The following is a 15,160-nucleotide window of genomic DNA, read 5'->3' as shown; positions in this document are numbered from 1 at the left end:
AATAAGGACTTTGCAGTTAAGCGCCATCACCTTATCTCACGACGAATAAAAAAAATCATCACAATTGAGATAGGGCGGGTGGGTGGGGATACATTTTGTCTTTTTTTTTCTTAATATCTGTAGACTTATTTTGACTACAAGAAACTTAAAACATGTCTAAAATGGTCAATTTTTGTAGCAATCAACTTAAATCCTCCATTTATCTTCAACAAACCCTTTAAATACGGCAAAAGTTTCTTTTCTTGGCGGATATCTCATTTGCCAAAATCAGTCTTATCTTAGCGGGTACTAACCCCGCCCACCCGCCCTCTCTTTTTTTGGAAGGTATCTCATTTGCCAAAATCAGTTTTATCTTAGCAGCTAGTAGTTAGGATAAGACTGATTTTGGCAAATGACATACCTTCTAAGAAAAGAGGGGGTGGGTGGGTGGGGCTAGTACCTACTAGGATAAGACTGACTTTGGCAAAAGAGATCTTTCTAAGAAAATAAAGGGCGGGTGGGCGGGCCTAGTACCTGCTGAGATAAAACTGATTTTGGCAAATAAGGTACCCTTTAAGTCCCTCAAAATTGTTTTGAATATACAATTTACAAAAAAATCTTCAAAGGCGCCCAAAATAATACTCATGGGTACCCAAGAGTTTCCTGAATTAAAAAAAATATGTACTTTTTTCGTGTTCTTCTTTTTTAATTACATTTTATTCGTTGTTCTGCAGTATCTGTTGTTTTTTTTTTACTTTCTTTAGTTCGTTCTTCTTCTGTATGATTTTCACTTTTTTTTAATTTTAGAATAAAAAATTAAAGAACCGTATTACACAATTAAAAAAAAACTATTTTCCAACGAATTCTAACAATCCGCAAGTGAGATTCACAACCACCAAAGTACAAAAATGGCTTTGGCACGCACTACGTGTAGTATTTTTTCTACGTTCGCCGGACTTCTGGCTTGAACTTCTAATACATAATCTCAATTGTGATTTTTTTTTTATCCTTAGAAACTCAAAACATGTTTAAAATGGTAAATTCTTGTACAAAATATATGGATCTTGCAATTAAGTCCCGCCCCTCGATCTGACAACGAATGAAAAATTCATCACAATTGAGAATTGAGATCGGGGCGGGTATGGGTGGAGCTTAATCTTTGGCTTTATTTTTTTCTTAAAAAAAAACATGTTTTTAATTTCTCGGAGAGAAATAAGGACTTTGCAGTTAAGCTCCACCCCCTTAGCTCACGCCGAATAAAAACAATCATCACAATCGAGATAGGGCGGGTGGGCGGGGTACATTTTGTCTTTTTTTCTTGATATCTGTAGAATTATTTCGATTACGAGAAACTTAAAACATGTCTAAAATGGTCAATTTTTGTAGTAATCAATTTAAATCCTCCACTTTTCTTCAACAACCCCTTTAAATAAGACAAAAGTTGAACATCAAAGTTACTATCAATGGCAACTTGGCAACAAGTTTATAAATGACAATTTTCAGCCAAAAAACGTTAGACAAGATAGTCTCAAAGAAAGAGATTTTGACGAACTTGTCTACAAATCCACAAAAAATTCTGGAAGACAAACTGCTATGACTTGAGTGAAAAACAAACCGTCTTGATGGTCCTGAACCAAATTTTTCGAAAAATTCCGCTTCAAAACCTGTTTTAAATGTTCAGAAAATTGCCAGATTTCATTTTGGTGATTCTGGAAAAGTGGTAGGAATTTTTGGAAAATTGAAGCCAATACCACAGGGCCCCACTTTGTAAATTTCCCGGTGGACCTCCATGTCTTCAATCCGACACTGTTTCAGTTCACAGTTGTCAATTTGTTGTCCATTTTTTCTTAATATACGTAGTTTTTTTTTTACAAGAAACTAAAAACATGTTAAATTATCGTGTTAACGTCTCTCAACTGTAATTCATTCATTGTTGAACATGTTTTAAGTTTCTTCTTGTAAAAAGAAGACTTCGTATATTAAGAAAAAAATGGACAAAATATAACCCCCGCCCACCCACCCTATCTCAATTGTGATGATTTTTCTTATTCGTCGTGAGCCGGGAGGCGGAGCTTAATTGCAAAATCCATATTTCTCTCCAAAAAATTGCTATGTGAGACATGTTCTTAAGTAATCGTGTTCTTTAAAGAAACTATATGTTTTGAGTAAAAAAGAAAGCCAAAGATTAAATCTCACCTATCCCCGCACCGATCTCAATTACGATGAATTTTTCCATCATATTTTTCCACAGAAATTTATCGTTTTGGACATGTTTTAAGTTTCTTGTTGTGAGAAGAAGTCTACGTATATTAACAAATAAAGGGCACAATATAAAGAGTACAATTTACCCTTTTAAAAACATTTCACAAGGTAATTTCTTGTAGAGAAATGACGATTTTGCAACTAAGCTCCTCCTCTCGGTTCACGATGAATAAAAAAAATCATCACAACTGAGGGTGGGTGGGTGGGCGGGGCTTATATTTTGTCAATCTTTTCTTAACATACACAGTTTTCTTTTCCCAACAAAATTCCAGTTTGACAATGAGATATGCCACGAGAAATTTTTAAAAATGTTGCCAACCTGATAAAAATCCCAAACATTTTTATTACCTTAATAAAATAACAAATCATCCCAAAATTAAAGTGAATTGTGTTTTAATCGTGGACACCCTTTTATAATCGTTTGATATCTGTAATCGAGAGTCGCACGCTTTTACAGACTTTCTTCAGAGTTCGCAAGAACTTTTTGGCGAGTGCCAGAGAAAGAGGTCATTTCTGAATGTTTTCACTGTGGCTTCAAACAGTCCTGAAGGAGTACTGATTGAGGACTCGGGAATACAATCTACAATTATGTAGAGTCAAAATGCATTTGTTTTGAATTTTCCATTATTCAAACCCGGCAATTTCGCCAATCTGATGAAAACAAATCCATGTCCTCGGCTATGTATGTGTGTTTGTAGGTAGATAGACGAGTCGACAGCAGACATAATAATTATTAATTTTCCTCGGATTTCTCAGCGGTGCCATATGGTTGTCACGTTATTATGTTCAGTAAAATTCTTGTTAATTTAAACGATTACACGAGGTAATTTCTCTCTGTCATCCGGCACAACGCCGGGTCAAAACGATCATTTATTTCTCACCGACAAAAAACCCAAACCGTTTCTACAAATAACTCACATTTTTTTCGGTTCGAGAGAAGAAACATTAATACGTGTGTGAATGAAAAAAATCGGCCGCAAACGATTTAATTTTTTTCAATCGATGATTTTTCTTTCGTCAAAAACATATTTCGACACAATGACGTGGCAGCCGCCGGTGAGAGCCAGAATGAATGAAAACATTGAAAACACGTTACAGAAGCACAGCCGGCGATACTCGTTTACTCTTACAGTGGAACGTGGTGAAGTACGATTCCCGCGCTTATAGCTCAATAGCGCTGTTGATCTGGTCCACTGGGAAAATGGCGGCTCAAGAACATATGTCTGTTGTGCGAGCGTTAAGCTCGACTCACACACGAGATGGTTGATTCGGACGAAAAGCAAGTTGGCTGCGGGTGACGTAACGCAAGAGAGCGGCGAGAAACGTCTAACCAATGACTCTCTGACCAATCCAAATGCTTTATTTGTAAACTGAGCTTCTTTAAACAAACTAGGTCCAAAACCAAAATTTCGAGAATTTCAAGCTCGTTCAAAAACTAAAAACTGGGGGGGGTCACCGATTTTTGTAAAATTCTTCCAAAAATAAAATCTGGAGAGACTATGTGATTCCTTAACTCTAAAAGGAATAAAACACGAGGGGTCCTCAAGATTCTCTAAACTAGTTCAAAAATAAAACATTTGGGATAGGCGAGATTCTTGAAAATGCTTTCAATAACGAAAGCTCGGGATGTTCTGAGATTCTTCAAACTCTTTTAATAACACAGGAGTCCCCAAAGATTCTTTCAAACTTAGATAATACACATTTGGACTTAAACCACACATTTACAAATTAAAACTAACTATGTCGGTGTATTCTGTTACTCTATTAACTAGCTATTTTATTGACTAACTAGTATTCTCTTGAAAAATATTATTATTTACATTTATGATAATATTCTTTTCTAGATTTTCCATTTTAAATTAATGTCTTCGATCACTTAAAAAAAACTACGCTCTACATCTACAGATGTTATTGGGGCATATTTAAGAGACGACACAAACATATAATGTTGGTTCGACAAAATATAAGCCCCACCCACCCACCCACTCTCAATTCTCATGATTTTTTATATTCGTCGTGAGCCGGGAGGGGGAGCTTAGTTGCAAAATCCTCGTTTCTCTACAAAAAATTACCTTGTGAAATATGTTTTTAAAAGGGTAAATTTTACTCTTTTAAGAACTTATTTCACAGAATTTTGGAACTAAGCTCCGCTGCTCGGCTCACGATGAATAAAAAATTCATCACAATTGAGATAGGGTGGGTGGGCGGGGCTTATATTTTGCCCTTTATTTCTTAATATACGTAGACTTCTTCTCACAAGAAACTTTAAACATGTTCAAAACGATAAATTTCTGTGAGAAAATATGAATGAAAAATTCATCGTAACTGAGATCGGTGCGGGTAGAGGTGAGATTTAATCTTTGGTTTTCTTTTTTACTCAAAGCATATAGTTTCTTTAAAGAACACGGTTACTTAAGAACATGTCTCACATAGCAATTTTTTGGAGAGAAATATGGATTTTGCAATTAAGCTCCGCCTCCCGGCTCACGACGGATAAAAAAAATCATCACAATTGAGATTGGGTGGGTGGGCGGGTCTTATATTTTGCTTCTTTTTTAACATGCGTAGCCTTCTTTTCACAAGAAGAAACTTAAAACATGTTCAACAATGAATGAATTACAGTTGAGAGACGTTAACACGATAATTAAACATGTTTTTAGTTTCTTGTAAAAAAAAATACGTATATTAAGAAAAAATGGACAAAAAATTGACAAAACTGTGAACTGAAACAGTGTCGGATTGAGGACATGGAGGTCCACCGGGAAATTTACAAAGTGGGGCCCTGTGGTATTGGCTTCATTTTTCCAAAAATTCCTACCAGTTTTCCAGAATCACCAAAATGAAATCTGGCAATTTTCTGAATATTTAAAACATATTTTGAAGCGGGATTTTTCGAAAAACTTAGCCCAGGACCATCAAGACGGTTTGTTTTTCACTCAAGTCATAGCAGTTTATCTTCCAGAATTTTTTGTGGATTTGTAGACAAGTTCGTCAAAATCTCTTTTTTTGAGACTATCTTGTCTAACATTTTTTGGCTGAAAATTGTCATTTATAAACTCGTTGCCAAGTTGCCATTGATAGTAACTTTGATGTTCAATTTTTGGCGCATTTAAAGGGGTTGTTGAAGAAAGGTGGAGGATTTAAGTTGATTACTACAAAAATTGACCATTTTAGACATGTTTTAAGTTTCTTGTAGTCGAAATAAGTCTACAGATATTAAGAAAAAAAGACAAAATGTAGCCCCGCCCACCCACCCTATCTCGATTGTGATGATTTTTTTTATTCGGCGTGAGCTCAAGGGGTGGCGCTTAACTGCAAAGTCCTTATTTCTCTCCGAGGAATTAAAAACATGTTTTTTTTTAAGAAAAAAATAAAGCCAAAGATTAAGCTCCACCCATACCCGCCCCGATCTCAATTCTGATGAATTTTTCATTCGTTGTCAGATCGAGAGGCGGGGTTTAATTGCAAGATCCATATTTGCCTACAAGAATTTACCATTTTAAACATGTTTTGAGTTTCTAAGGATAAAAAAAAAAAACATCACAATTGAGATGGGGTGGGTGGGTGGTCATACATTTTGCCTTTTTGTTTTAATATGTGTAGACTTCTTTTCACAACATGAAACTTAAAACATGTTTAAAATGGAAAATTGGCATAAGCAAATATCAATTTTGCAATTAGACCCCGCTCCATAGTTACAAAATCCATATTTCCTTGCAAAAACCATTTTAACCATGTTTAAGTTTCTCATAAGGAAGTGATGGCCGTGTATATTAAGAAAAAAGGGCCAAATATAAGCCCCGCCCACCCGCCCTATCTCAATTGTGATGATTTTTTTATTCGTCGTGAGCCAGGAGGGGGAGCTTAGTTGCAAAATTCTCATTTCTCTACAAGAAATTACCTTGTGAAATATGTTTTTAAAACGGTAAATTTTACTCTTTTAAGAACTTATTTCACAGAATTTTGGCACTAAGCTCCGCCCCTCAGCTTACGATGAATAAAAAATTCATCACAATTGAGAGAGGGTGGGTGGGCGGGGTTTATATTTTGCCCTTTATTTCTTAATACACGTAGACTTCTTCTCACAACAAGAAACTTAAAACATGTTCAAAACGATAAATTTCTGTGGGAAAATATGAATGAAAAATTTAGGTGAGATTTAATCTTTGGTTTTCTTTTTTACTCAAAACATATAGTTTCTTTAAAGTACACGCTTACTTAAGAACATGTCTCACACAGCAATTTTTTGGAGAGAAATATGGATTTTGCAATTAAGCTCCGCCTCACGGCTCACGACGAATAAAAAAATCATCACAATTGAGATAGGGTGGGTGGGCGGGGCTTATATTTTGCTTCTTTTTTAACATACGAAGTCTTCTTCGATGAATGAACTACAGTTGACAGACGTTAACACGATAATTAAACATGTTTTTAGTTTCTTGTAAAAAAAACTACGTATATTAAGAAAAAATGAACAAAAAATTGACAACTGTGAACTGAAATAGTGTCGGATTGAGGACATGGAGGTCCAACGGGAAATTTACAAAGTGGGGCCCTGTGGTATTGGCTTCATTTTTCCAAAAATTCCTACCACTTTTCCAGAATCACCAAAATGAAATCTGGCAATTTTCTGAATATTTAAACCAGATTTTGAAGCGGAATTTTTCGAAAAACTTAGCCCAGGACCTTCAAGATGGTTTGTTTTTCACTCAAGTCATAGCAGTTTGTCTTCCAGAATTTTTTGTGGATTTGTAGACAAGTTCGTCAAAATTTCTTTTTTTGAGGCGATCTTGTCTAACATTTTTTGGCTGAAAATTGTCATTTATACACTCGTTGCCAAGTTGCCACTGATAGTAACTTTGATGTTCAATTTTTGTCGCATTTAAAGGGGTTGTTGAAGAAAAGTGGAGGATTTAAGTTGATTACTACAAAAATTGACCATTTAAAACATGTTTTAAGTTTCTTGTAGTCGAAATAAGTCTACAGATATTAAGAAAAAAAGACAAAATGTAGCCCCGCCCACCCGCCCTATCTCAATTGTGATGATTTTTTTTATTCGACGTGAGCTAAGAGGGTGGCACTTAACTGCAAAGTCCTTATTTCTCTCCGACGAATTAAAAACATGTTTTTTTAAAGAAAAAATTAAACTCCACCCATACCCGCTCCGATCTGAGTTCTCAATTGTGATGAATTTTTCAATCAATTAATCGTTGGCTTCTTTTTATTAATCTATAGAATTTACTTTCAACAACATAATAATTCTAACCTCTAATTCACCATTTGATATTTTCAGTATTTTATTATTGAAATGGATAAGCCCCACCCACCCGCCCCATCTCAATTGTGATGTTTTTTTTATTCGTCGTGCGACCGAGGGGTGGAGCTTAACCGCAAAGTCCATATTTCTGTACAAGAATTATGGAGTGACATATGTTTGAAGCATTATCGTATTTTGTAATTAAGCTCCGTCCTTCGAAGTTACAAATGAAAAATTCATCACAATTGAGATGGGGTGGGTGGGCGGGGTTTATATTTTTGCTTTTTTTCTTAATATACTTAGTATTCTTTGAACAACACGATATTCAAAAACATATTTTTAATTTCTTCTAAAGAAATAAGTATTTTGCAGTTAAGCTCCGCCCCCTTGGTTCACGGCGAATAAAAAAATCATCACAATTGAGATCGGGCGGGTGGGCGGGCTTACATTTTGTCTTTTTGTTTTAATATGTGTGGACTTCTTTTCACAACATGAAACTTAAAACATATTTAAAATTGAAAACTTATATAAGGAAATATCGATTTTGCAATTAGATTCCGCTCCATAGATGCAAAATCCATATTTTCTTGCAAAAACTATTTTAACCATGTTTTAAGTTTCTTGTTATGAAAATATGGCTATGTATGTTAAGAAAAAAGGGCCAATATAAGCCCCACCCACCCACCCACTCGCAATTGTGATGATTTTTTTTTATTCGTCGTGAGCCAGGAGGGGGAGCTTAGTTGCAAAATTCTCATTTCTCTACAAGAAATTACCTTGTGAAATATGTTTTTAAAACGGTAAATTTTACTCTTTTAAGAACTTATTTCACAGAATTTTGGCACTAAGCTCCGCCCCTCAGCTTACGATGAATAAAAAATTCATCACAATTGAGAGAGGGTGGGTGGGCGGGGTTTATATTTTGCCCTTTATTTCTTAATATACGTAGACTTCTTCTCACAAGAAACTTTAAACATGTTCAAAACGATAAATTTCTGTGAGAAAATATGAATGAAAAATTCATCGTAACTGAGATCGGTGCGGGTATAGGTGAGATTTAATCTTTGGTTTTCTTTTTTACTCAAAACGTATAGTTTCTTTAAAGAACACGGTTACTTAAGAACATGCCTCAAATAGCAATTTTTTGGAGAGAAATATGGATTTTGCAATTAAGCTCCGCCTCCCGGCTCACGACGAATTAAAAAAATCATCACAATTGAGATAAGGTGGGTGGGCGGGGCTTATATTTTGCTTCTTTTTTAACATACGAAGCCTTCTTCGATGAATGAACTACAGTTGAGAGACGTTAACACGATAATTAAACATGTTTTTAGTTTCTTGTAAAAAAAACTACGTATATTAAGAAAAAATGGACAAAAAATTGACAACTGTGAACTGAAACTTACAAAGTGGGGCCCTGTGGTATTGGCTTCATTTTTCCAAAAATTCCTACCACTTTTCCAGAATCACCAAAATGAAATCTGGCAATTTTCTGAATATTTAAACCAGATTTTGAAGCGGGATTTTTCGAAAAACTTAGCCCAAGACCATCAAGACGGTTTGTTTTTCACTCAAGTCATAGCAGTTTGTCTTCCAGAATTTTTTGTGGATTTGTGGACAAGTTCGTCAAAATCTCTTTTTTTGAGACTATCTTGTCTAACATTTTTTGGCTGAAAATTGTCATTTATAAACTCGTTGCCAAGTTGCCACTGATAGTAACTTTGTTGTTCAATTTTTGTCGCATTTAAAGGGGTTGTTGAAGAAAAGTGGAGGATTTAAGTTGATTACTACAAAAATTGACCATTTAAAACATGTTTTAAGTTTCTTGTAGTCGAAATAAGTCTACAGATATTAAGAAAAAAAGACAACATGTAGACCCGCCCACCCGCCCTATCTCAATTGTGATGATTTTTTTTATTCGACGTGAGCTACTGGGGTGGTACTTAACTGCAAAGTCCTTATTTCTTTCCGAGGAATTAAAAACATGTTCTTTTTAAGAAAAAAATAAAGCCAAAGATTAAGCTCCACCCATACCCGCCCCGATCTCAATTCTCAGTTGTGATGAATTTTTCATTCGTTGTCAGATCGAGAGGCGGGGTTTAATTGCAAGATCCATATTTGTCTACAAGAATTTACCATTTTAAACATGTTTTGAGTTTCTAAGGATAAAAAAAAACATCACAATTGAGAAGGGGTGGGTGGGCGGGGTTTATATCTTGCCTTTTTTTTCTTAATATACCTAGGATTCTTTGAATAACACGATACTCCCGAGATTATGTATTAGAAGTTCAGCCAGAAGTCGGGCGAACGTAGAAAAAATACTACACGTAGTGCGTGCCAAAGTAATTTTTATACTTTGGTGGTTGTGAATCTCACTTGCGGATTGTTAGAATTCGTTGGAAAACAGTTTTTTTTTTTAATAATTGTGTGATACGGTTCTTTAATTTTCTATTGGAAAATAAAAAAAAACTGAAAATCATACAGAAGAAAAACGAACTAAAGAAAGTAAAAAAACAACAGATACTGCAGAACAACTAATCAAGTGTAATTGAAAATGAAGAACACGAAAAAAGTACATTTTTTTTTAATTCGGGAAACTCTTGGGTACCCATGAGTATTATTTCGGGAGCCTTTTGAAGATTTTTTTGTAAATTGTATATTCAAAACAATTTTGAGGGACTTAAAGGGTACCTTATTTGCCAAAATCAGTCTTATCTCAGCAGGTACTAGCCCCGCCCACCCGCCCTTTATTTTCTTAGAAGGATCTCTTTTGCCAAAGTCAGTCTTATCCTAGCAGGTACTAGCCCCACCCACCCACCCTCTCTTTTCTTAGAAGGTATGTCATTTGCCAAAATCAGTCTTATTCTAACTACTAGCTGCTAAGATAAAACTGATTTTGGCAAATGAGATACCTTCCAAAGAAAGAGAGGGCGGGTGGGCGGGGTTAGTACCTGCTAAGATAAGACTGATTTTGGCAAATGAGATATCCGCCAAGAAAAGAAACTTTTGCCGTATTTAAAGGGGTTGTTGAAGATAAGTGGAGGATTTAAGTTGATTAGTACAAAAATTGACTATTTTAGACATGTTTTAAGTTTCTTGTAATCGAAATAAGTCTACAGATATTAAGAAAAATAGACAAAATGTACCCCCGCCCACCCGCCCTATCTCAATTGTGATGATTTTTTTTATTCGACGTGAGCTGGGGGGGTGGCGCTTAACTGCAAAGTCCTTATTTCTCTCCGAGGTATTAAAAACATGTTTTTTTAAGAAAACAATAAAGCCAAAGATTAAGCTCCACCCATACCCGCCCCGATCTCAATTCTCAATTGTGATGAATTTTTCATTCGGTGTCAGATCGAGAGGCGGGGTTTACTTGCAAGATCCATATTTGTCTACAAGAATTTACCATTTTAAACGTGTTTTAAATTTCTAAGGGTAAAAAAAATCATCACAATTGAGATGTACATAGTATTCTTCGAACAACACGATATTCAAAAACATATTTTTAATTTCTTGTAAAGAAATAAGTATTTTACAGTTAAGCTCCGCCCCCTTGGTTCACGGCGAATAAAAAAATCATCACAATTGAGATCGGGCGGGTGGGCGGGCTTACATTTTGTCTTTTTGTTTTAATATGTGTAGACTTCTTTTTACAACATGAAACTTAAAACATGTTTAAAATGGAAAATTGGCATAAGGAAATTTCAATTTTGCAATTAGACCCCGCCCCATAGTTACAAAATCCATATTTCCTTGCAAAAACCATTTTAACCATGTTTTAAGTTTCTCGTAAGGAAGAGATGGCCGTGTATATTAAGAAAAAAGGGCCAAATATAAGCCCCGCCCACCCGCCCTATCTTAATTCTGATGATTCCTTTTTATTCGTCGTACGGCGAGGGGAAAACTAAACTAATATATGTATTAACTAAGAAAGAAAACCAAAAGAGAAGAATTATTTATGAAAGACATTGTACACACTGTCAGAGTTTGAATTATTTGTAAAAGAAACTAATGATGATCAGTAAATTTTGTAAAAATGACCAGAGAGAAAATATAATTGTCAAGGAGAACTGAGAAAATCAGTTGTTATATTATGAAAACAGGTTATTTGTACCTAAAAATTTAAGAAAATTAAAGTTAAATAGTTACATGAAACACATCTTGGCATCACCAAGACAAAACTAAATGCAAAAGTAACAGTATTTTGGCCAGGAATAATGAGTAACATAGGACACATGATTATGCCGTACATGATTTGTAACAGATTCAGTGTTAAATAACCATTTTTGAAGCATGAAACACCAGAATATCCATTTCAAAAAATTGGAATAGAGATATTACGATCAAAGTTACCAATTAAAAAAGAATTGTTTATTCAAAAGGAAACTGTGATAAAAATGCAGAAACTAATGTAACAGAATTTAAGGAAGAAGAAAATATACAGATTGTTCATTTTGTCTGTTCACGCCTGAAAATTTTTACATAGGCAACATATTATACACCCCAGAGAAGACTTCATCCAATTTAATTCTTTTTTTAATAAACAATCATAGCAATCACAAAAAAAATGACAAAGATGTCAATGCCAAATAATGACAATATTGAAAAAATTAATACTCAAGTTATTAATGGATCAGGTTGCAACGAAAATGAATTTACAATAAAGTTCAAAATGCCTGCCTCCACTATCTTCACAAACTTCTGTCCTACGTTCAAAATTTCTACGAACTCTATCTAACACGTCGGGAGTTATAGATCTGCATGACGCTATTATCCTTGCAGAAATATTGAGGCGTGAAGAGATAAAATGAACACTCTGTATATACAGTTGCCGCCAAAAAATTTCAGACGTCAATGTCATTCAATATTTGACAGTCATTTTTAACTTTTACATTTGACACTTACATGAATGTAGCTGTAGCGTAAGCTGGAATTTTTGACATTCCAGCTGTCCGAAATAATGACAATAAAGCATAGACTACATTAAAATTTTTTGTCGGAAACTGTATATTGGGGATTTTTCTAAAAAGATATGGACAAAAAGAAACATATTAAATAAACCGAAATTTCCAAGATCTTATTTAGTAAAAAATAATAATATGTATGTTACACAAAGTGAAAGAGTTGTAGAAACCAGAAGAGAAAGACAGAAGTCACACGAGTTATTCGTTTCTTGTCGCAACGTAGCCGCACCGCAACGTAACCATCAAACACCTGCTCCTTTACCTTCCGCGTCCTGTGCGAGCGCCTTTACCTTGGCCGTCACCCTCAAGTAAACAGAAATAACGAAAGCAACAGTTGCGGTTCAGGGAGTTCTAGTTCGACAAATAACTTGTATGTTTTTAAATTTATCATAAACATTTAGGTTGTTCTAATCTCAGTTTATCGTTCCTTAAGTGGCGTTTCGAGAGCTGTGCGGAAAGCCAAGACTGCCACTCAACGCAGCCGGATCCCCGTGTATATTTATTTTTACACAACTTAAGTAATTATCTTTGCAATAGTGTAATAAGACGCTCATTACACTAATATTTCCGCTCGTTCAATGCCCCTGAACATAAACGGAATCGTGTGGGAGCTGGCCATTTAAACTTTAAATGTTAAAACCGTTTGCAGATTTTTATTGAGGAGTAGCACCACGTTGTAAGCATCAAAACAATTTTAACTTTGCTGTTTTATAACTAATACTGCATTAGTAGATAGATTTAATGTAGGTTATGTATGGGTTATGTTGTGTCGACACAGCCTCCTTGACTGACCGCGTTTGTTGTTGCAGTGATGAGACGGAAAAAATGCCGCCCCCAAAAACCCTGTACGACCAAATGGACAGCATAGGCCAAGGTTTGTACCTACCCCACGTCAACCAAACACTAACACAGTCCCCCAGGTGCTTACGGCGTGGTCTACAAGGGCAAGCACAAAACCACCGGTAAAATCGTAGCCTTGAAAAAAATCTGCGTGCCGCTAACCGAGGATGGAGTCCCCATGAACACCCTCAGAGAAATCGGGGTTCTAAAACAGCTCAACTCCCACAACCACCCCAACATCGTCCAGCTCCTTGATGTGTGCCACGGGGTGCAAACCGAGCGCGAATTGTTGATGTATCTGGTGTTCGAACACGTAGACCAGGATCTAGCTCTATACATACAGAAACGCGGGGAGTTTTCGTCGCTGCAAGTGCGAAATATGAGCCACGAGATTCTCAAGGGCGTGGATTTCCTCCACAGTAATCGAATAGTGCACCGAGACCTCAAACCCCAGAATTTGTTAGTCACGAACGACGGTCACATCAAAATCGCTGATTTTGGGTTAGCGAAAACGTACGATTTCGAGATGAGGCTCACGTCGGTTGTCGTGACTTTGTGGTACAGGGCACCGGAGGTGCTCCTGGGGGTGCCATACGCCACTCCTGTGGACGTTTGGTCCATCGGGTGCATAGTGGCTGAGCTCTTCCGGCTAAGACCTTTATTCTGTGGGAGCTCTGAGAGTGACCAATTGAGCAAAATCTTGAGGTATTCTTGTGTTGTTGTAATTGATGAAAGTTATTTGTTGTTTTGTAGAATTTTGGGTAAGCCGCCACGACACGAGTGGCCAGAGAATAATGTGGCCATTAGTTGGGACTCATTTGACAACACTGACAGAGTTGATCTTAAGGAGATCATACCGAATTTGGACGAGAATGCGCACGATTTGCTCACAGTAAGTGTGTTAGGGTGTGATAAAGCTTTATTTATGGGCAATTTTTTACAGAAAATGCTGGCGTTCGATCCCGCACAACGAATCAGCACGTTGGAGGCGCTGAATCATGTTTATTTTACTGAAGAGCCCATTTAGGGGTTTAAAGTTTGACGAGTGATTTTTTTATGAAAGACGTATTTTGCATTCCACAGTTTTATTTTTGTAGTGTGGTTTTTATTCATCCTTGAGGGTACATATCAAGCTTGCGTTTTTTCAGGATGTAAAATTATGAACGTATTTTAAGAGTAGTTTAAGTAAGGGACAACACAGTTAAGAAAAATAAAGTTTTTTTTATTACAAGTGTTGTTTTCATAGCGTTTCTGTATTTGCTGTTGTGTGTAGACCACCCATTGTGCGTGTGTGTATAGTTGGTTGCATAATCAAGTCAGGCTAAGTTAAATTCACACGTGCCAAACATTTCTTTTATTACTAAGGCTTGGATAACATGCAAAATGCATATTTGACTATTTATTCCATATTTTAACGTTTTACCGACCATTTCTAGTACATAAATAATTATTTGTTGTCAAATAACACTGTGAGATGAATAAAATCATGTCAAAATTTAATGATCGTTCATCTGCAGCAATCAAGGAAGCTAAAAAGATTTTAAAGAGTCCTAAATTACGTCAGAACCTAAGTTTAATTAATAACAACACTTAATCTATTAAGAAAAAAAGGCAAAATATAAACCCCACCCACCCACCCGTCCTCAATTGTGATGATTTTTTTATTCTTAGAAACCTAACACACGTTTAAAATGGTAAATTTTTGTAAAAACTGTCGATTTTGCAATTAGACTCCGCCCCTAAGTCTGCCAACGAATGAAAACTTCATTACTAGTTACATCAGGGCAGGTGTGGGTGGGGCTTAATCTTTGGCTTTAATTTTTTCTTAATTTACATTTATTCTTTGAAAAACACGATG

At 35.8% G+C, this 15,160-nt stretch overlaps 1 protein-coding gene across 3 annotated transcripts; it reads left to right on the top strand.

The window, feature by feature from the left end:
- The first annotated feature begins 12,745 nt into the window (after positions 1–12,745).
- LOC135126002 (cyclin-dependent kinase 6) lies at positions 12,746–14,533 on the top strand. 3 transcript variants are annotated; one of them, XM_064051788.1, is made up of 6 exons: positions 12,746–12,832; positions 12,896–13,138; positions 13,272–13,336; positions 13,383–14,007; positions 14,056–14,194; positions 14,246–14,533. In XM_064051788.1, exons 3-6 carry the CDS (start codon positions 13,288–13,290, stop codon positions 14,327–14,329), a joined length of 897 nt encoding a protein of 298 aa, XP_063907858.1. In that variant the 5' UTR covers positions 12,746–12,832; positions 12,896–13,138; positions 13,272–13,287; the 3' UTR covers positions 14,330–14,533. The 3 variants fall into 3 exon arrangements, with proteins under 3 accessions (XP_063907858.1, XP_063907859.1, XP_063907857.1); XM_064051789.1 differs by lacking the exon at positions 12,896–13,138 and having other exon boundaries at positions 12,748–12,832; XM_064051787.1 differs by lacking the exon at positions 12,746–12,832 and having other exon boundaries at positions 12,839–13,138.
- The last annotated feature ends 627 nt before the right edge of the window (positions 14,534–15,160 follow it).

The sequence above is a fragment of the Zophobas morio genome, unplaced genomic scaffold (genome assembly GCF_036711695.1).
Source record: "Zophobas morio isolate AGI-343-1 ecotype UQ-CSIRO unplaced genomic scaffold, CSIRO_AGI_Zmor_V1 ptg000010l, whole genome shotgun sequence".
Classification (NCBI taxonomy): domain Eukaryota; kingdom Metazoa; phylum Arthropoda; class Insecta; order Coleoptera; family Tenebrionidae; genus Zophobas; species Zophobas morio.
Note: the sequence above shows the minus strand (reverse complement) of the source record. Positions and strands in the feature narration are given on the sequence as shown.